This window comes from Trachurus japonicus, chromosome 7, assembly GCF_045865225.1.
Source record: "Trachurus japonicus isolate A0001 chromosome 7, Traja_1.0".
NCBI lineage: Eukaryota > Metazoa > Chordata > Actinopteri > Carangiformes > Carangidae > Trachurus > Trachurus japonicus.
This window is the reverse complement of record NC_140913.1, coordinates 8,827,869-8,849,855: the sequence shown is the minus strand read 5'-3', so window position 1 is coordinate 8,849,855 and position 21,987 is coordinate 8,827,869. Positions and strand designations below refer to the sequence as shown.

Genomic DNA, 21,987 nt, shown 5'->3' with positions numbered 1-21,987 from the left:
TCATTTCTAAACAGCCCTCTCAAGGACGTGGAAATACACTTGATGTATTGTCTCATTATAAATAATTGTCAGTCTCTTGCTGGAACGTCTGCCTTAGATTTAGTCTAGAAGAGAAATGGACAACATACACTCGCAGACAAAAGGTCTGTACATTGATGACTGTGCAGATGTGACTCAGACACACTGCCCACTCCCTCACCACAGATATACAGATATACGCTTCATAACAAACGTGTATGGAATTCAAAACATAAAGGTTAGGACACTGAAACAGTTTCACATGTTTTAAATACAGTATCATGACACCTACATGTGTCATAAGTTGCCAGATTTTTAAGTACAAGTTTGGGAGCCAGACTCCGGAAGCAGAAATATTGAAACCATAACCACATCTCTATGTGTCATCATAAAGGACTGCCACCGTTGGTGACTCATTAATTCTCATTATATCCAGCTCCAGACAGAGCATGGCCTGTTACAGTTTCTGTAACTTTCTATTTGACCCTGTCCCTTTCCACATTGTTACACTAGCTCAAAGCTGCTTGATCTAGATTACTCTTGTAAAGTCACTGCTGTTCAGACACACACACCCACACACATTCATACATGTGTGTCCTTGGGGAGGAGTCTATGTCAGCTTTGTACCAGAGGTTTCTAGTTAGCAATGCTGAATTCTCTGGATTCCTCTCATGTGAATGCCACCTGCCGCATCCTTCCTGTTAGCAGCACGGTTTCATCACACTGAACCGGTTTCCAGGCCTGGGCTTGTGGCCGGTGCGGCCTGAACGTCACATGCTCAGCAGGTTGCTAGAAAGAGGTCCTCGTCTCTCTGCTGAGCGCCGTCTAGACCAAATGTTGCACACACACACACAGAGGAGCGCTCACTATTTTAGAACGAGCACACAGCCCCACTTTAAAATTCACTTACATAAATATATCACATAAATGAATTAATTATTTTTCTCAGCAATGAAGATGTTGATTGTTTTTTAATTAAACAATTCGTCTTTCGGTGCATATAATGACATACAGACATCAGGCCCCAGGGTGTTTTTTTTTTGTAATTATATTTTTATTGGAACATAACAATGCTCAACACATCCATCACACTATCAGTAACAATTTATTCAAAACTATATGAGAAAGAGGTAGAAAAAATGTTCCATATGTATTGCATAGAAACAACAGGACCCTCATCCAAGGGGTTTCAACCTCATTTAGGTCTGATTGCTGGCAGGTAGAACTGAGTAAATCTGTTGTCAGTTCCTTTTATTTTCAAGCACTGAGCTGTTCATTTGGAAAAACAGCATTTGGATTTTTCTTTTTAAAGGAGGATTTTCAGATTTAGTTTAGACAAAAAGGAGTGAAATCGTCGGTCTGAGGTTCCTTCTTTAGGGAGCAGCCTGCAAAACCTGGTCTGGATCTGTACAAACATTGCCCTTCAAAGTGTAACTGCTGTAAATCTTTATGAATTTAACTTAGCAGTTTGACTTCCACTTGTTGAGATCAGTTTTTGGTTGCAGCTCTCTGACTTTGTATCTTTGACTTTTCAGTTCTGCAATTTCCTGATGGCTATCAGCCGACATGTATGTGATGTGTTAATGTTGTGATAAGATAATTCTGCTCTGCGTGCTGGCCAGTTCACAACTCTGGCTCTGGTTTAGTCCCGTTAACAAAAGTCTTTACAATGACATGCAGATCTCACATTTTGGAATCTAGACTAGTCACAATCACACTTAGGATCATTGATGGATTTGCACAATTTTTCAAGCAAAAATAATAGATATGGCCAATTGATTGAGCTTCTGGTTGTTGTTTTTATTTTTATCATTTAACCACCAGTCACTAAAAATAGTCGTTGGTGGTGCTCAACTCTGAAATAATGACGAAGATAAACCGATTTGTCGGCTCACTCGCCCGCTCTCAGTTTGACATAATAATGATGACAGGATTGCAAATATTAACTCAGTGTACTTTTCAAAGTGTCCTCAAGTTATTTAATTTTGTTCAGTCTTCTGCCCCGTTTTTGCCTAAAAAGAAGAGGATGTTGGGTGTTAATCGATGTGTGTGTCTCTGTGTCTGTGTGCATGTCGTGCTCAGAGGGTTTCAACATCAGGGGAGTTTAGTGTGCAGCTTGTTATGGTGCAACACTGGAGCAACAGACAAGTCAAAGCTGATGAATGGGAAGCTGCTGCTAATGATCGTTAAAACGCTCCTTTCCCCACATGTAGTATTGGGCCATTTATCAGCTCCAGAGATGGACCTACAGGTCCAAAACACACTCGCATATCACACACGCTAATCAGCTGCTTGCCGGTAGCCTTGGCAACCAGCTGCCGAAACTCCTTCCCTGTGCCCTTTCAGTACCTCTCTGCCTTTCCTTCTCTCTTCTATCCAACCTTATGCTTTCATGAGCTAATCCTTTTTTTTTCCTCCTGGCTGACAAAGAGAGAGAAAGTTAAAGAGGCAGAGAAGAAACAGAGACGAGGCCTGAAAGCTCTCGGCAGGCCGCTGCCTAGCACCTGATTTCCTCAGGGAACGGAGCAGAGATAAAGAAATAAAGGCGTGACCGTGTGAAAGGGAAAGGAAGAGAGCAGATAAAGACTGGGTTTACCTGCCAGGTGGGACCACGGGAGATTGAGCATATCAAACCCGCAGTGCTGCCTTGACATGTGCAAAGTGAGCCGACTGGTAATGCCGCTAGAGAAATAAAGCGGGGCGGCGCGCTCATGCGTTCGGTAAAATCAAGTTTTTCTATTCATTTATTTTCCTGATTCTCAAGTGAAGAAATGGATTGAATAGACAGGAGACAGATGGCTGCTTCCAGCATTTATAGCTTGAATATGCAAAGGAACAATACAAGTAACCATGGTCATTTATATTTAAATCAACTAATGCCATGACATCCTGGTGCCGCTAATGGAAACAGCAAAGGAAATGTTTGCATGCGGTGTTATAAACAAACAATTAATGGTTAGAAATTTGCTTAAATGGTTCTTTAGGATTGGCCAGTGACTCTTGAGTTCAGCATCTAAACTCTGAGCCGTTTGTTTCATTACTCTGTGATAGAGAACAGGGTTGGGCAAGTTTCCAGGAGTGTCACAGACTTAAAGATGACTCAATGCTGGTTTTACTGTGTCACATTTATGCTGGTGCAATAACGCATCAGAGAGAGCAAACTGAATAGGGGGGGAAACACAGTGTTTGTCTTTTTGCGTGAGTGTGTCTGCATCCTTGTTTGTGTACCACATCTCATTTGAATCAGTGATGACCCGTCACTGAGACTGTAAGAGTATGTAAAAGGCCTGGCTCTGTAAACACAAGATCAAAGCTAAAGATCACCCAGACCACTTTACATGTTTAATAAGGGCCGTACATTTGTTTGATAAAAACGGTAGACACACTCAAATTCAAAGGTGGATATGAGTAAGCAGTTTCTGATGCTGCTTGATCCCTGTCATTCTGACTTTATGCTACATTGAGCATGTTAATCAGTTTTATTTAGGTCAGTCTTATGTAGCATTGGATTGGAGAGATATTTCAAAATAGAAACAAGGACGGAAAGCTTAAGAAAAGACTGAAGACATTTGAAAAACATCTACAAACTATGTTCAAACATAATTGGTTTACTAACATATAGCTTACCATCTCTGCTGCATCCTTATTGTATATCAGACAATTGTTTCCAAATGTGACTTGTTTTGTTTGGACCATAATAGGTCTCAACTCTTTTACAGTTTCATAATTAGTCTTTGTTATAAGTTTAATGGACAAGTTTTATGGTCATCTATTTGTTTCTAACCAGCTGCAAATTGAAATGAAGATGAAAAACCCAACAATGACTGTAGTATGATCCACACATCAAAGTATCTGTTATATCTTCACCTTGGCCATGGAGCTCCATCAAAACTATTAATGAGCATCACTGTTGCACTAGGTGACATGTTCCTTCATCACTATGAACTTGGCTGCAGTAGATTCACTGTCCTGCAGCATTAAATACTCATATAGTGTATATGCAAGTGTATATCAATCCGCGGATGAAAATAGTCCCCATCCAATGCACAGTTTCCTTCTTTTTCTTTTTTTTTTGCCTGAATACTTATATTTGTGATGTTTTTAAATTATATCATAAGCACCGTTGGTTTTAATGCTTTGTTTATTGACAATAACAAAACTATACAGCCATTCCTCTGCCTCTGGTCTACATGGACTCTTCCAGACACATATAATGAACCTGGCTGCTGCTGCTGCTGTAAAACCTGCAGCTTCTCAGCTGAAGTCAGCCCTGGCTGCTAATTTACACTGTAACATGTGACACATGGTGGTGGGGGGGGTTCTGGTAAATGTTTCAACCACAGCTCTTTCGGTAACATTTTTAATGTTTGAATATTTCCAAGAAGAATCATGGGTCTTACTCATGTAAGTCTAAGCTAATCTAGACGAGACCTGCAATTTATGTTTTATGTATCAAAGCTGCAAAACACATTCTTATTTAACAATTAGTCAAGTGTCTGAACAGTGAACTCAGGAGGATCTGTGTCTCCTTCTGCTAGAACAGAACCAGACATCCACTTTAATGTTGAGGTTTCACCAGTGTTTGAACAGGCACTCCTTTACACTGCCTCACACTACCACATAATCAATACATTGCCTCATGATATATTTCCTCTGTATTATCATGTCCTGACATGTCTGTTTTACAGGTGTCAGTCACCATCACAAGGTGTTGTCGTTTTCCTCTCTCCACCCTCATTCCTCACATTATTCCAGGCAGCGGTCAGACAGCTCTCAAGAAACACTTAAGGGGGGGCCGCAGTAAAACTCTGACTCATATTAAATGATGTACAGTACGGTGTAATCAAACTACGTCATTGTTTACTTTACTTCCATTTATCAATCCCTCGTGCATAATTCAAACTGCTTCACTTTATTGCTGCTCGGTGATCAAGACACTTAAAAGCAACTTTCCTCCGGTGCAGCTTTCAGCCCAGCCTCTTGTTGCACACACTTCTTTATTTCCGTCCATGGTGTCATCTGTGTCTAAGAATTGCAATCAGTTTGGCTAAAAATGGCCAAAAGGAAGTTTGAACGAAGCTGAAGACAAATATTTAATCTTCTCGACAGCTTCCTCACACACAGAGACAGTCAGGAGTCTCTTTGATTTCCTCCCAGTCATTAACAGGCCTTGGTAGGGAGAGTCAGTATGCGAGGGCCAAGCTGTTCTAGCCTTGACTGAACTATGCATGACATGAGCCCATGTCTCCAGCGAAGCCTTCAGATCCGCACATATTTATAAATTCCTCCGCCAGTACTCATTGACCCAGCGCTCAGATCTAAACATAAGTGTGAAAGCTTCTCAAGGATGTTTGATAAGTGTTTCACAGTGGAAGTATGCGCATGTTTATTTAACCGAGTGAAACCATGAATGAAAGGATCTCATGTGAGAGCAGCCTGGCTTCCTCTGAGCCAACAACCTGCGCTACAGATCCAAGGTGCAGTGACTGATGCAGACAGAGGTGTGTGTGTGTGTGTGTATACATATATATGTGTGTATGTGTGTATGTGTGTATGTATATATGTATGTGTGTGTATATATATATATATATACATATATAGTAGTAGTAGTAAAGAAATCATTTCAGCTGACAAGGATAAATTAAATCGGGGATACTGCAGCAGCCAGCTAGCCTGACAAGCCAGACTATATCATTAAAATGTCTAGTCTGGCAACGACTGGTAGACCTCACCACCAATCCAGGGGGCAGGATGAAGGCTGTCTTTCAAACTGCCTCTGCACGCAATAGGGTAGCACTACGACCAATCAGAGCAAAGAGCAGGATGACGTTAGCCTGACAAGCCAATTAAGATGTATGTCGTCATGGCGTTAAGCCCGCCCAACGACTCTCTAAACAGATATGATTGGTGAACACAATCGGTGTTCGAGACTCAAAACGTTCCTATGGCTCGTTTCTAGACCTACAGAGCAAATATATATTGCTGCCGCTAGGGTGCAGCTAGATTTCTAGGCTAGCAGACAACAACGATTTACAAGTTTTAATAATAAATGTTAAAAATAAAAGTGCAACAGTACCAGCTGCTAACACTCCGTTGCCACCTGCTTAGCTTCTGTTGTGTTTCCTAGCAGCTCACTCTTCTTCTTCAGTGTGACAAACCAGATGCACAAACTGCAGATTGGAATCTGGATCGCCATCTGTTCGATATCTAATCAATAATTTTTTACCAACATAGATAGGACCCAACACTAATATTGGATTGGATCAGTCTATCTCTGTTCTCACAGTTTTCTTAATCATTCATCGTTGGTTTCATGAGAATTATTTGCTTTATCAAGAGATTGAATATCAGCGTGGTGATACTAAATATCTGTGGAGAAAATCAGATAAATGTTGCTATAAATAGGTTCACACCATCAGCGCACTTGCGATGACACATGCATCGAGCTGTCAGTCACTTTTTTGGTTAGGGACTGAGCACAAATGAGGTCATCACCACCACGCCATCTCCTCCGCACCATCTCTTATCTTCAGCCGGCACATTTCCACCCTGCATGTTCTTAGAAGTACGAGCTGCAAAGCCAAGATTGGTTTCCTCAGAACTCGACTGCAGCATCACGGCGCTGCAGACGCCACCGACGAGTCGAATGCAGCAACATCCCCGCTCATGCTTGAGATATTTACAAGTCATCCTGTAACTACGTGCGTGTCATTGTTGGTACGTTTCCTGAGAGACCAGTCAGATTCATTGTTTGGGTTTTCAGTCCGTTCTTTATTGGTCCATTGGTGGTGATGATGTCACACATTAGGCAGGGGGAAACGCCAGGGCGGGGAGGCATGCTGGCCTCCACACCTCTGTTATCAAACAAAATATCAAATTCCTGAGGAATGATAGCCAGCAGCTCTGACCCCCCCCCAAAAGGCCTTTCTCTCTGTAAAACACCTCTGAATCATGACTTGTCACTTTGTCTTCACTTCCTCATATTGTTACACTCAGACTGTGAGTCTGTTAACTGATAGCGCCTCTTTCAACAATACAACAAGTGTCAGGGCCTTAAGGAGCCGCAGGACGCGCTCATTCATTTTCCCTATCGATCGGGTCGATATCGAAGCTCATTAATTTTCACTTCAGCAGACTGAGATCAAGATCCCCACCGGACATCGGATCATCCTCAGTGGACCGTCCTCACTAATGTAACCACTGCTGTGCACAGTCCTTCCCATCACAATATTAATCTCAATTTGCAGTCCACTTTTCTACACCCAGAGTGGTTCACACAAGCAGCAAAACAAACATGAAATGAAAACATCACAGAGACAATGTAAGTGTCTTAGTGCAAATAGACCAAGAGCTGTGTCACCAGCAGGGGGCGATGAGTAGTAATCAGTAAAACCAAAATAAAAGCAATTGCAGTCAATGCTGTAATCAAAGTCTAAAGTGTGATATTTGGCGCTAATACCAATAGGGAGTAAAGAATTCCAATAAGTGATTAATGAGCTGATATTATTGTATACATACAGAAACTGTGTTTGTCATATTTATTAAACATGGTTCAAAGACATGTGACAAATACATATTGTCGGTTTGGCGCGTAACTGTTTAACGATAAATAACTGAACAAGGAAGCCTATGGTGAATAATTACACACGTTTTCACGAGCCCCCATCAGTCCTACAATTCAAATAATTTCCAACCATTTCATACTCTTCATATATTGTTTCATCTCTTCAAGATTTCTTCACTTAATTCAGCATTGTTTTAACAATTTATTCAGCTCATTCAGCTTCCAGCTTTCAGCATTCACCCGTATTTCCTTCAGGAAATGCATTCTCTAGTTTCTAAATGAAACCCAGACAGTTTGCAGTTCAAGTACTGCAATTATTGACCAACACATGCACCAATATTGAAACTGATATCTGCCCAGTCAATCAGTCAGGCCGTAGAGAAATCAGGAAAAGCTCCACAATAAAAGAAGAGATCTAAAAGAGGCCGCTGACCCTGCTGACCTGATTTCCTCAGGCAGCTCCCTCCACAGTTTCAGGGCTCTGACTGTTGAGGCTCCATCGCCTTTGGTTTTTTATCTTTGCCTCAGGAACGACTAAAAGACCTCAGGCTACGAGCTGGTTCCTGCTGTTCAAAGGTCAGGTGTGCAGCGCAGAGAGAGGCTGCGAAGAGCTTTAAAAGTCAACAGCAGGATCCCACCGAGAGCCGCTGTGATGCAGTCACCTCATCATCACCACCGTTTCCCCGGGACTGAGACCTGCACTCCACATACTGGAACTGCTCCTCATGAAGCTCCTTACTCACTGATCCACATGATCGCTGATGATGTCATGTTTCTCACGCTGCCGGTGTCCATAGATACATCACAGGAGATCAGTCCTGGGTCTTGAACCAGACGCAGCTGAATGAGACGTGTGGGGGCTAAATGGTCCGGTGAACAACTCTGTGTTAACTCACCCACCCTTTAAACCACTTTAACTCGTTCACTGCTGCCGTGTGTCTTGACTCTTTTGCGCACCGTGTCTCCCATCTGTGGATGAAACCAGAGGTTGTGCACCGCTTAATTTACCTGTTGTCATGGTGATTCCTGTTATTGGAGCTTCCTCCGTTGTCAGGTCGCGGTCAGGAGTTTCAAGTGAGTTTGTTAGTCTCCTCTGGAGCAGCCCCCGTGTTCCTGTAACTCCTTTGATACGGCTCTGATGATTTACTTTGCTTCATTACTGTTTCCAGAAACCCCCCCCCCCACCTGCATTCTTTCTACGTCTCAGTGATTCCTGCTCCGTCCTTTCACTTTCCTGTTCCCGTCAGTAACAGCCTCCAGATGACCCTGTGGCCCACCTGATAAATTGCCAACTTTATCAGACTGAATCTGAATTAGTCATGTGACCTCTATTCAGATTTAATTCTCCCGTCTTCCCGCTAAGACTCTCCGTCAACATGGACTTCATCACCGGCAGTGACTCAGTAGGGCCAGGTCCACCTCAGCTGATCCACTAGTTGTGTTTGTCCATTTAGATGTGAGCCTCGCTGCTGCCTCCCTGTGGCCGTGGGTCAAAACTGCACGATCCGCGGCTCATTTCCAGGAAATGATTTCAGTGGGCGGCAATGCAGGCTTGGCAGAGCGAGGACGACGGTGGGAGAGAATGTCGGCAACAACAGCAGGTCTGCAGGACGGAGGGGACGCCTGCAGCACGAGGGGATGTTCAGTGGAAAAATTTGTAAACTGAGCTCCTGTGAGCAGCTTCTGATTCACGGCTTTAATGTTTTTCTTTTCCCTTGTAATCAATGAGACGTTGTTATGAGTGTGCAGGTGGCTTTTGGGGCTTTTCACTGGTCGTGATGGTTCCTTACCTGTGCGTTTGCTGTGGTGAGTGGAAATTTCCACACAGTCATATGAATACCCAGATGTGGGTGTCTCAGCAGTCGTCATTGTGTTTGAGGCCCGCAGACCTTTATAGAAGGGAATCTACCTGACTCTCTAAACCTGTCTGCGGCTGCTTTTTTATTTAAATGGGTGTTTTGGGAAGTGATCAAGTTTGCATGCTTTTTTTTCTTCCATATTTGAATATACAGTATTTCACATAGTCAGCAGCAAATACCCTGGTGTTAGAGCTGCGTGGGTGATATGACCTAAATATAAAACCGACAACCACACTTATATTTACAATTTGAATGCATTGTTTCCCCTAAAACCTAACCACAAGAGACACAGGAATTAGTCAAATAATTTGAAGGCTCATCTTGATCGGGGGCTGGTTGCATTTGTCATTTCAACACCATAACTCTGTCAATGTGAAACACCAGCATATCTATACCATAATACATACAGGAACAGGAGGAACTCTTCTTCTCATGATGAAAATGATTGTGCTAATGTTGCTGCATGTTCGCTAGTAGGTAGTTGTAGAGCTGCTGATGTGAGTGGCACAGACTGCTCCCACTCAGCTGCTGCCTCTGTTTGAAACGCGGAATAAACGAGTCATGTTGCTACTTTAAGTCATCACAGATGTAACAGTGACATTGTAAACATTGTTTTATCCAAGGTTGGACACAAAAAAACTGACAAACCCCTTCCAGACGCTGATCCCCTCACTGTTATCAGCTTGTGCCGTCATGTTGATGTTTCACCTGAGTCTAAGGCAGTAGTTCCCAACCTTTTTTGGCTTGTGACCCCATTTTGACATCACAAATTACTGGCGACCCCACAATCATGATGCGCCAGCTCAGATATTTTTATATGCTGCATTTTGTTTGAACTCAATATATATTCAAAAAAGTGAAAGTATAGAATACAGTTGTTTAAGATTGTGTGTGTTGTTTTTCGTCACATTTTTAAAAGAATAATTCATTTTAAGTTGTTTTTTTTAATCAATTACAACACATTTCAGGCGACCCCATTTGAATTTCAGGCGACCCCATGTGGGGTCCCAACCCCAAGGTTGAAAAACACTGGTCAAAGGGGAACTCTTGGCTTACTTTGAGTACAAAAGTCCAAGTGAAACTCAGTTTCCGTTCTTAGACATCGTCCTGAAGCATCGATTCATCTACCTAGGTTTAAGCCTTTCCTTCTCTCCTTGTCTTCCAGGAGCACTTTGCTGAAATCTTCGGGCAGGACGCAGCAGCAGAGACCAGGAGGTCTCAGGAGAGTTTCAAGAAGTGGCTGCTGGCGGGGATGACCCTGGTGACCGGGGTGGTGGTGGGCTCGCTCATCGCCCAGAAACGCCTGTGAGAGGAGCCGGAGGACGACGAAAGTCTCGACGCCCGTCTCCCACGATCGGCCCTCTCCACCACGCACCTCCTTCACTACACTCAGCGTACACGTCGTAAAAGTTGAAATGAAGGTCCTGTTTGTCTCCTCAGAACTGATGATGTTTACTTCCCCTCCCTCACACAGTGGACTGAGAATCCTCACTTTGTTGGACTGTTGAGGAGGAAGACAGAAGAGGAAGAGTTATTAGTATTCATGTTGCCACCTTACTCCACCCTGGTGAAATGTGCATGGTTATACAGAGACAGGCATATTACTCCTTAATTCACTGAATCATTGTTATTTCTGTTCCCTTTCTTGTTTCTGTATCATTTTTTTGTATGTATGTATTAGTTTTAACAAATTTTTTGTTTCTCATTTTCAATCTCAAAAGAGACTAAAACTGATTTCCAGTCTGCACAGACCTGTCTGATGTAAAGAGTGGGCCTGGGCTGCTCTACATGTCTCATCTTGAAGCTCGTTTCATCACACGTCCCCTCACACAATAGCTTTGTATGTGCCATATGGAGACGGATGTGTCCCTGAAAAGCTCCTGTAGTTTCCATCCTGGATCACCGACTCACACAGTATAACATCATACTCCATGACTGCATACACTGACTGTTTTGTGCTCATGCTTTTTAGGTTTGGTGTGACTGGGAAACGAAAAAGGAGTCGGAGAGATTTTGGTTGAGAAAACAATGAGAGTCTTAAACTGAAAAAAAACCTTGTGGGGAACTAAATCAACTTAATCTTCTGCTTGTTTGTGTTCGTTGGTGCGTTTTGGTTTTTTGGATTTGTTGAAACATTAAAACCCCACTGCTCCCGCCGAGCTGCACCGAGCTCACCGTCGCTCACTCTGCCTCCATCTGACCCTGTTTGTGTTAAGTCAGTGAATCGGCGTGATTGCAGCACAGACAGAGCGGCGTGCAGTGGCTCAGACCCGTGTTTATTCCACAGTAGCTAAATAATGCAGCAAATACTGTAGCAACACACACACACACACACATTCGACGGAAGAGAGCGACACCGGTCACAGAGACTTTTAGACGGATCTTTCAACAGCACGAGAGACTCTTTGATCCCAACAGTCTTCAGGGTTTCACATGTGGATATTTGGATGTCAAGCTGTCGTTGTGGTTACACTTTACTTTAAGCCCCGCCCCTCCATTCTGCTTCGACAAACAACATCAAAACAATGAATGATTTACAATACAGTCTAATGTAATTGTGAGCAGTTTTAACAACATTTTTATTAAGGTATGTGTGTGGACAGCTTCTGTGAAGAATCCAAAACTGGGGTATCGGCGGTTAATGAACGACTGACAGAGACGCAGCTTCACTCATGTTTAATGATTGATGATTTCATATTGAACACTAACGGTGTGTTACTGGACATTTTACAATTCACTCTTGGGGTGGGTTTTCATGAAGACACCGAGCAATTAAATAAATAAATAATCTATTCTCTATTATCTCCAATTATAAGCATAATAACAGCTAAATTTATGTTTTTGTATGTATATACATCTTAAACCCAACTCTGAATTGTTATTTAGATACTGGGCGTTTATTATTTCTAGTAGTAAACTGGCTGATTTTAGTATATATATATATATTTTTTCCTAATATGACTAAGAGGTAAACAAAAGGGAAACTTGACAATGATACTATCTCTAAATTAAATCTAAAAGCCTACTTTTATTTTGCTGCTCTTTGTTGTCACTATAGTCAGCTGACAAATGCACTGAAACAGACATACCTGCAATAAGCTAATGTGTAATTGTAGCAGTTCTTATCTCCTAATCACTGCGTCTGCAGGAAGCTCACATCAGCCACTGTATTAATCTGGCCCGCTTCATCGCTCCAGTTCTAATAGCAGCTGCGATGTATCACTGTCAGTCGCTCATCATCTGTTCATTGTCCAGTTACAGAAGCTTCACAGGAGCTCATTGTTGAAAACTGTGTTGATCAACTTACCAAAATGACAAAAAAAAAAAAAAAAAAAATCACCTGTTAAAGCTTCTCAGATGTGAAATTTTTACCTCTTCTCTCTATATATAATAATCAATAATCACACCTATAACAATAAACTGAATATCTTTGGGTTTCAATCTATAGACAAACGTTTTCAATAGCATTTTATCAGGATATATCAAGTCATTGAGGAAATACTAATAAGTTGCAGCCATAGTTGTTTACATGCACTACTCAGTGTGGGGGTGGGGGTGGGGAGAGGGGGGTTAAAGTAAAGTATCAGAGTCATTTTCACTGATAATTTTGCAATAAAACCAATTCATGTGCTGCACTGTTCTCACAGAAAACTATTCCTGCTGTTTTTTTTTTTTGTTTGTTTTTTTTCCCCACTGTGCTGTTTGAATAATCGCTGCCATTAGTCCGAGTTATGTTTCATCTCAGTAAACATCAGAGTTAACATGACGTTGATGTAGCAAACTGCAGCTGCTGCCGTGCACGAGGAGAGACGACGCAGTTCGGCATCACAGGTTTCAGTTTGATGAGGAACGTGTCGCGGCGTGTCTGTTCACCGTCTTAAGGAAACCAGCCGCCGTCTGAGGCTGCAGAGGCGTAAAACTAGACGCCAGAGCCTCCGTCTCTCATCTCATCTCACACACACTCACTCCTAGTTATCCACGCGTTGCTTTCACAGTCCAGCCCCTCCACACCCCCCCACCCCCCCGTCCTCCCCAGACGCCTCCAATCTGTCAAATCTCCATCCGTCTCTCCTCCTCTCCCCCTCTCCCCCTCTCCATCCAGCTCCACCTCTTCCTCTGCGCTCCCCTGGCTGTCACTGCACCTAGTCACGTGTGTCAGTCACAGCTGGCCCACCTGCTGCTTCACACATACACACACACACACACATACACCTGCCAGTCAGATGTAGTCCACAAGAGACGGAGAGAAGGAGACCTCGTCTTTGTTTCTCAACATCTTTCCATCTTTAATTTAAAGCTGGAGTCGGAGGAGTGTTTGTCGCCTGGTGTTCACGCACCAACAACTGGCAGCTCCGTTAATTTACTGGGAAGGGAGGGGAAAGTGGGGTAATGGTGGTGGTGGTGGGGGGTGGAGGGTGTTCTCCTCCCCCCTTCCCCAACTGCGTCAAATTTGATCTTATTCCAAATCCAGTCTCCAGCTCACAACAGTATGTCCCTGTGTGCTAAAGCAGAACAATATAAAGCACAACACGGCCTCGGTGCGCTGACTGACAGGGACCGTCTGAAGCTCATCAAACCAGAGTTCAGCTCTAGATTCAGCCGTGTGGAGCCACACAGAGGAAACATTAAAGGGAAAGAAACACCCATCACTGCACTGTCAGAGCAGCTGTGCCTCCATCTTCAAAGCAGGACTCATCTCTCATCCTTCAAAATCAACCAAGCAACACTTTACCAAAATAAAACAACAAAACAAACCGATGAGTCTCCCCCTCTAAATGCATCTTATTGGCCAAGATCTGCTCTCATACATTCCAGTACAGTATATATTTCTATATTTTTCTAGTGTGTGTCACACCAAGAAGCTGCTCGTTGACTTTTCTCTGCTGTCCAGGCAAACCCCCCTCTTACATATGTGTGAGTGTGTGTGTGTGTGTGCATGCGTGTGAATTTCTGTTCCCGAAGGAGGCACAAATGAAGGAAGTGTGACAGCATATATATTTACATATATATGTATTTCTATATGTAAATATATATGCTAGTTATTTAAACTAATTAGAATAGTGCGTTAGCTTAGTAACATATTTAAGAAAAACTGAACTGATGGCTTTTAAACATTATTTATATTTGGTGTAAAAAGCATAATTGTGCCCCTTCAAATGGCCTTAAAAAACCCCCATCTTTGCATTGATGTGCATTGTCATTCATTGTGCTTTTATTTTGTAGGGTTGTTGAACTGCTTCTAGGCGAGAAAATGCAAAAAACAAAGCAAGAGGATATTTTCAAAAGGAAAAAAAAAAAGTTGGGTCTCTGGTGCATTTTTGTTGGTCATAAGAGTCTAGAACAACCATGTCCAATGGTCCGTTTGTAAGTCTTAGAATGGCATTGTAAAAACTTTAAATTACGTTGAACTAATAAAGCTCTAAAAAAAAAAAAAAAACCATGTTGGAGGATGTGGTGAGTCTGTCTCTGTCTTTTTCCAGAGTCTGGGCTAATGGGTCAGAGGTCATGACAGTTCATCTTGAGAGCCGTTTATGAGATATTTACCTGAAAACCACAAAGACCTTGTTTGTTTCAAAGAGCCACATACATGGAGGGATTGGTATTTGAGACAGAAACAGATCAAAATACAGCTTTAGAAAAAAAAAACTGCAACCCTTGAATGCATCCTATAGTGTTATGTGTAATAGTTCTGATGCATGCATGTGTAGCATTATGTAGTATCAGTAAGACAGATCAGTGCTTTAGACTAAGAAAACTGAAAGATATTGTTCCTTAAATATTCCTACTTTCAACTTATATGGAGACCTGTCCCTGAACGCAACACATCACCTATAAGAAGCTGATCTTGTTCTTTATAATCTCAATAACCTTTAGGTTAACCTTGAATGTACCTGAAGTATCCTGCTGATGTAAATGATTTGTCTCTTGCCATCCAGATTCAAACAAACACGACTCCGTACACACTGATACAACAAAAGACACAGAGACACAAGTAAAACTTTATTATCATACGGCTCCACCTGGACGGACACGGTGGTCATCACCATGACGAGGGGCAGCAGCAGTGGGGGGAGAAGCAGCTGACTGACTGACTGAGGGCCAGAGGTGGTGCAGTAAAGTGAAGACTCCAGAGATGCCGACAGTGGATATGAGCTCTATCTTTCTAGTGGTTTTTAACAGTGACGATGCAACATTCAAAGCCAGAGCGGAAACAAAGCCGAGCTCTGGAGTGTCGGGTCCGAACTGTGAGCCACCTCCGCCGCCCCAGTCCAGCCCGTCCCTTTACTTCCACTGACCCTTTTCATAGTCCCAGTTGACGGAGAAGCCCTCGATGGGGTTCACCCTCATGTCCAGCATCCTCTTCAGCTGTTTGGCCTGCCACTCCTCGTCAAAGGTCCTGGGGGTTTTAGGGTAGACTGGAGGAAACAAGAGGAACAAACAGACACACAGTGCATCAGTGAACATTGGATACTTAAAGGGATAGTTCAACATTTTGGCAAATTCGCCTATCACCATAATCTCTATAGTCATAGTTCATCTCCTTTAATTATCGGTGCATGTTGTTTTGAGATCGGCGGGGCAGAGACGTGGGCTGCTCAGCGAACACAATGGAGGTGAATGGTACAGGTCTCCTGTCCCTCATCAAACTCATCAAATACACAATCCAACAACTCCAAAACGCTCTTGTGGACAAGTTGTGACCTGCACATTCACCACGCTATGAAATAATCATATAACATTATGAGTTGGAGGCAAATGCGTAGCCGGAACTACATTTCAGACATAACTGCTGGGCGGAGTGATTTAAAAAACGCAAGTATTTTTGAGTATTTGCTTCACATGTCGTAATGTTACATAATTATACATGATCATTTCATAGCATGGTGAATGTGTACAGTAGGTCACAACTTGTCCACGAGAGCATTTTGGAGTTTGTTGGATTGTGTATTATGAGTTTGATTAGGGACAGGGGACCTGTACCGTTCACCTTCATTGTGTTAGCTGAGCAGCTCACGTCTCTGCCCTGCAGATCTCAAAACAACATAATCAAAAGTAATGAACCTACTATCACTATAGGAATTACGGCAATAGGAGAATTTGCCAAAATGTTGAACCATCCCTTTAAAAGGAGCAGAGGCGCCATTAATGTTGTTAGTCACTCATTTTTCTGCAGCGACAGTTCTGAACGTCTACGTGACAAGAAAACTGATTTATTACCATAGAGCTTCTGCCACCAGACCACCAGCCCGGTGAAGCCCAGGAAGATGAAGATGCCCCCCATGACGGTCTTCCACTGGTGTGACGGCTTCGTCATCTCTGGGAAGGTCTTACAGAATGACAGCCGGTACACTGCAGGGAGGGGCGGGGAAAAGGGCAGAGGCAGAGGCCAAGGGAAGACATTAGAAAAGTGAAGACATGTCAATGTATCAGAAATAGAAACACATTCAACACATTCACAGTGAGGGAAACCAGTCGTCATTTAGTTTGAAAAGATCACGTATAATGATAGACAATATCTGCATGTGACGCCTTCTGTTTGTTTCATGAAGCAAAAGATGTTACTCAGTAGAGACACATTTGTATCAAAAGTAAAAGTACAATGTCTCCTCTGACTGATATGTTATGATGTTTGTCATAAATAGCTAAATTGCTACTGATGCATTAGTGGAAGAGAAGTATTTTAATGTGGTGGGTGTCATGGTTTGTCTCTGGTTTCCTGTCTTATTGTGAAATTCACTGTGTCTTGTCTTCCTGTGATTACCTCATGTATCGCAACTGTGTCTAGTTTCTCCCTGTGTATTTAACCTCATTTAACCTCTACCTGTTCTTTTTTGTTGGTTTGTCTGTGTTCATCTTCAGATCTCCTGTGTGTCTCTGCTGCTTCTTTGTTCCTGTCTCTGTGCCCTGTGTTCTTTCTCTATGTTTCCTGTGTCCCTGCCTTTGTGTATGTTTTTGTGCTCCCAGTAAGCCAAATCATTGTTTTTTTTTTATTATACTGTGTATTGTGTCTTCTGCATCTGTCTGGATTTGAGTCCAGTTCAACCAAAACCGTAACAGTGGGTCAAGGTGGCACTAGAACCTCCACAATGAAACTGTTATATTTAAAGTAGTGTCTACAGCAGTGATAGCTACTTTATATACAGTACTTTTTCAGGCACCAAATCTCATATAAATGATCTGAAGACACTTTAAACAGTTGTGTCAAGGCCTCACAGTATCATGGTATGTCAACAGTTACAACAATGAACAACAGAGTGACAGAGGAAGAAAAACTCCCTTTAACAGGAAGAAGCCCTCTGTTTACAATCTGCTCAAGTTCTGCTGTGCAAACTTAAATTTATATTTTGTACTTTTCTCTGATCTTCAAAGGAAAGTAGAAGTTGAAATTTAGAGGGGAAATCTTTAGAAGTCAGAAGTGAAACATGTGACAACTAGACACTGTTTCTTTTCCCTTTTAACATGGGATCACGAGTGGAGAAAGTTGGAACCGCTGATTTAATCTGAATTCCTGAACAACATATTGTGTTTTCTAAACTCATCATGTGTTTTGAATGTTACGTTTTATTTATATATAATAATAGTGATAATAAGAATCATAACAATATGAAGAACATTCATTATCAAATGTAAATATCTATCAGAGGGTATCAAAGTTATATTATCATATAATAATAGATGATGTTGCATTATGATGTAACATATGATGTAACACTAACATTTTAGATGCTCATAGGTTTTTATATCTTACTCTGCACAGTATCAGCAGCCACAGCTGTCAGATACAGGGAGTGTTACTTTTGATGATGATTCATTTCCTGTGTGTTCAACTTGTTTCAGTGTTTTATTGTGTGTGTGTGTGTGTGTGTGTGTGTGTGTGTGTGTGTGTGTGTGTGTGGCGTACAGGCGAGCTTCTCCTCTTTGGACAGCTGGCCCCAGGGTCCCTTCTCCTTCTGTTTCAGGCTCTTCTCAGAGGGACCATGGGCGTCAGTGTAGGGTCTGTCAGGCAGGGGGATGTCCGTGCGGTCCCAGTACATCGGCTGAGACATGTCTGTGGCTGTGTTCTCCGCCACATCTGGATGGACAGAGGTGACAGAGTCATGATATTTTCAAATGACGCAGCAAAGTTCAGTCAAGAGACATTTAAAAAACCCAGGAAATGTTACTTGATGATGTCAAGTCATGACGGTACAGCAGCGCCATCTGCTGGTATGACAGAGGCACATTATCAATATCTATACATACTGTATATCTGCAACACTGAGAACTTTTATTTAAATTCAGCTGGTTGATTTGAATCTGTTTTTAAACAGATACTTCAGGCTGTTGTGTAGCAGCCAGTTACAGAAAATATTTTCCAGTCAGCTTTTTAAAAAGGTCTACAGATTTTACACCAAGACCTTTGACCTAGTTACAGTTGTATTATTCTTTTATACTTTTCACAAACACAATGGCAGCCATAGTGTTTCCAAAGGTTTTAGTGACAAAATTTGATTGTACCCAAATCATTAAGTACATTTACTCAAGGGATGTAGTTAAATACGTTTTGTTATAATAATAATAATAATAATAATAATAATAATAATAATAATAATTATTATTATTATTATTATTATTTTTACATTTTGAGGTATTTTAGTTGAATATGTCCATTTTCTTCTGCTTTATAATCCAGTTTCACCACATTTCAGAGGGAAATATGAAGCTTTTTTCAGTTTGTGTCAATTCTCTCCATCTTTAACAGTACTTTATTGACCGGAAAATTAAGCCATTATCTATCTATCTATCTATCTATCTATCTATCTATCTATCTATCTATCTATCTATCTATCTATCTATCTATCTATCTATCTATCTATCTATCTGTCTGTCTGTCTGTCTGTCTGTCTGTCTGTCTATCTGGTCCCTGCAGTGACCTTTGACCTTTGACCTCTGACCTGTTGTGTATCATAGACATAGGCCTACTGTTATATTTGTGACAACTTCCCGCCTCCTGTTTCAGTCTCGGGGACTTCTCTCTACTACCGCACAGGAACTAATTTACCTGGCGGATGTGATAATTACCGTGACCGTGGCTCGCCATCCTCGCGCTGCCGGTGGCGAAGGTCGCCGTCGCGCGCTTGGCCAATAGCCCTCCCACGCGCCCTGCAGTCAGGTGAAGCATCTGGAAACAACACAGGTAACAACACACAGTGATACAGGTGAACAGTAAACTCTCATAATTCCTACGAAGTGACCTTCTCACAAAATGCTACGGCTAAGTAGCTAGTTAGCACCTGAGCTAAGTTTCGTCTCAGAGCTCCAGGACACACAGCTGTAAGGAGGTGACCTACTTTTAAATTTAGATGACTGAATTAGGTTTGGACGGTTTTTTAATGAACACAAAAATAGATACATTTAAACAAATTAATAAATTAGTTATTCCTTAAAAAACATTCCAGAAAAACCACCAGCATTTTTAACCAAGTGAACTAAAAGTCATGAATAAATAGGCCTATATATTTTGAGTGTAATAGTTTTGTTTACTTGTGCAGCTGTTAACTTTCACTTACAGTATTATTTTGTCACAAAGTAAATGGCATTGGTAAAGAGGACCAAAGCACCTGAACGCACCACAGGTTGTAGGCCTTTGTGACTCAGAGGAGCGTTTAAAGGGCAGCTGTGAGTGTAACCAGCAGTTCAATGAAAGGCAAAGACAATATTTAGGTTATTTTTCAATTATTGCACAAACAAAAATATGCACACATCACATTTACACACAATAATTCTTAAAGTGTTCACAGTCCATAATGTTTGTGTTTTATAAAGTTTGTCTGGATGAAAACTACTTGATAGCACATCGTAATAACGCATCAGCACAGTATCAGATTCAATTTAAAACTAATTGCCAAAGCAGAACGTGTGTCCTTGATGTGGGTGTTGGGTGAATGTGAGGGTCAGTGATACGCAGCAGATGACACCACGTGGACAACGCTGCACTGACCTTTTTTTTTAACTTGATGTGGAAAGTTATTCATGTTCAATTTGTTTTCCAGGTTTGTTAGTGATGAGGAATAGTATTTAAATCATGCTGGAAGATTTAATCTCTTTCCCGCTGCTTTTGTCCTTTCAGCTGAATTTCTATGGCTTATTGCACACACACACACACACACATACTAACACACACACAAGCACAGCGTCTGAAAATGGCGGATATTGGCAGGTATTCAATTTAAGAGTCCGTGCTGACCTTCTGAGAGGGACAGAAGTGAGGCAAACGACTTGACCTGTTTACTAAAACAAATTTAAAGAAAAACACTGTCATTTTTGTCCCATGCAGTTTCTTTTCTTTATCTCAACACAGTTTATTACGTAATAAAAGGAACTGGAGGGAGCATTGTTTGCGTCCAGTAATGGCTATCAGTCAGCCTTGATGTTTACTTTTTCTCTCAAGTGTTTTATTCCTGCAGAGACAGAACATGCAGACGAGGAAATGTTTTTAACCACAAGGTAATACTTTTTTAAATATGGTATAAAGTTCTAGATACAGCACCAGCGGGTTTTGACATACTTTATTCTGTCTAGAGACTGTTTTTTTTTAGCTTCCTGTACTAACACAGCTGCTACTGCACATTTAAGCAATTCATGAAATCTTTCAGCTCGATCTATGTCACGGTTTACTATCCTTTCTGCACGTCCGCCACTCTCCCTAGCTGTGTGGGGTAAGGGAAGGAGTGGGGGGGGGGTATCTTTTCCTCTGTCATCTCCCTCAGTGTTGCCTATTATAGTCTTGTTTACTTGTTTCAGCTGAAGGCAGATACTTACGGTCGGTGTCGGGGAGTGGATCAGAAAGTGCAACAGCAGAAAGACCAAATCCTAAGAGAAAAGGGCCGTGCAGGACTTCTTTCCCGTTTTTGCGTCTCTGCTCTTATCGCCACATAAAAATAAGCAGGAATCAACTGGTGGGCGGGCGAGAGAGATGGGAGAGAGAGAGAGAGAGAGAGAGAGAGTAGGGCAGAGGGAGGGAGCTTATAAAGGAGTGTGACCAAAACCAGCTCAAGTAAACAATCTGAGAAAGCTTTGATAGGAATGGCAGAGGCAGAGAGAGTGGGTCGAGTTTAGTTTGCAGATCACACACACACACACACGACAACAAACTCAATCTTTACTTCAACAGCTCTTGTTCACACGGTGGGCTGCGGGGTCGCTTCAGGTGAGGTTACTTCAGGACACAGACAGGGCTATATTTTACAGCAGGCAGGAAGTGGGACAGTGCGGCGCGCGCATAGTGAAAGTGTTATTTATCAGAGAGTCAAGAAAGACACTCTGTCTCACTCACACACACACAGACAAGATTAGCCGTCACATTTTACACTAACTAATGCCTCCATGAGGGCAGGTTGGCACCGGGTCACCATTATCCCACTGTTGCTTGGCGGACTGCCCTGCGGTTGACTGTCTGTGGGCGGGTTAAGGCAGCCAACGGTCACCGGCAGTGCAGCGGAGTCAGGAGGAGGAGGAGGAGGAGGAGGAGGAGGGGCGAGAGTCCCGAGGGTCAGATAAGGACTT

At 42.2% G+C, this 21,987-nt stretch overlaps 2 protein-coding genes across 4 annotated transcripts in view; one reads left to right on the top strand and one right to left on the bottom strand.

Moving 5' to 3' along the window:
- The window catches only part of bcl2l1 (BCL2 like 1), a 33,899-nt gene extending 19,725 nt beyond the window's left edge, over nucleotides 1-14,174 (top strand). Inside the window, exon 3 of one of the 2 annotated variants that reach the window (XM_085781090.1) lies at nucleotides 10,607-14,174. In XM_085781090.1, coding sequence (XP_085637216.1) covers nucleotides 10,607-10,750 — 144 coding nt within the window. In that variant the 3' untranslated portion in view covers nucleotides 10,751-14,174. The remainder of the gene's footprint in view (nucleotides 1-10,606) is intronic. The other variant, XM_085781091.1, reaches the window with a different exon arrangement.
- A 1,248-nt stretch (nucleotides 14,175-15,422) lies between these two features.
- On the bottom strand, nucleotides 15,423-21,375 carry cox4i2 (cytochrome c oxidase subunit 4I2). Of its 2 annotated transcripts, none has more exons than XM_085781093.1 (5): nucleotides 21,244-21,375; nucleotides 19,504-19,603; nucleotides 18,344-18,514; nucleotides 16,660-16,791; nucleotides 15,423-15,857 (listed from the first exon to the last, which is right to left on the bottom strand). In XM_085781093.1, the coding sequence occupies exons 2-5, from the start codon at nucleotides 19,601-19,603 to the stop codon at nucleotides 15,724-15,726; spliced, it is 537 nt and encodes a 178-aa protein (XP_085637219.1). In that variant the 5' UTR covers nucleotides 21,244-21,375; the 3' UTR covers nucleotides 15,423-15,723. The 2 variants fall into 2 exon arrangements, with proteins under 2 accessions (XP_085637219.1, XP_085637220.1); XM_085781094.1 differs by having other exon boundaries at nucleotides 19,510-19,603.
- Between the last annotated feature and the right edge of the window lie 612 nt (nucleotides 21,376-21,987).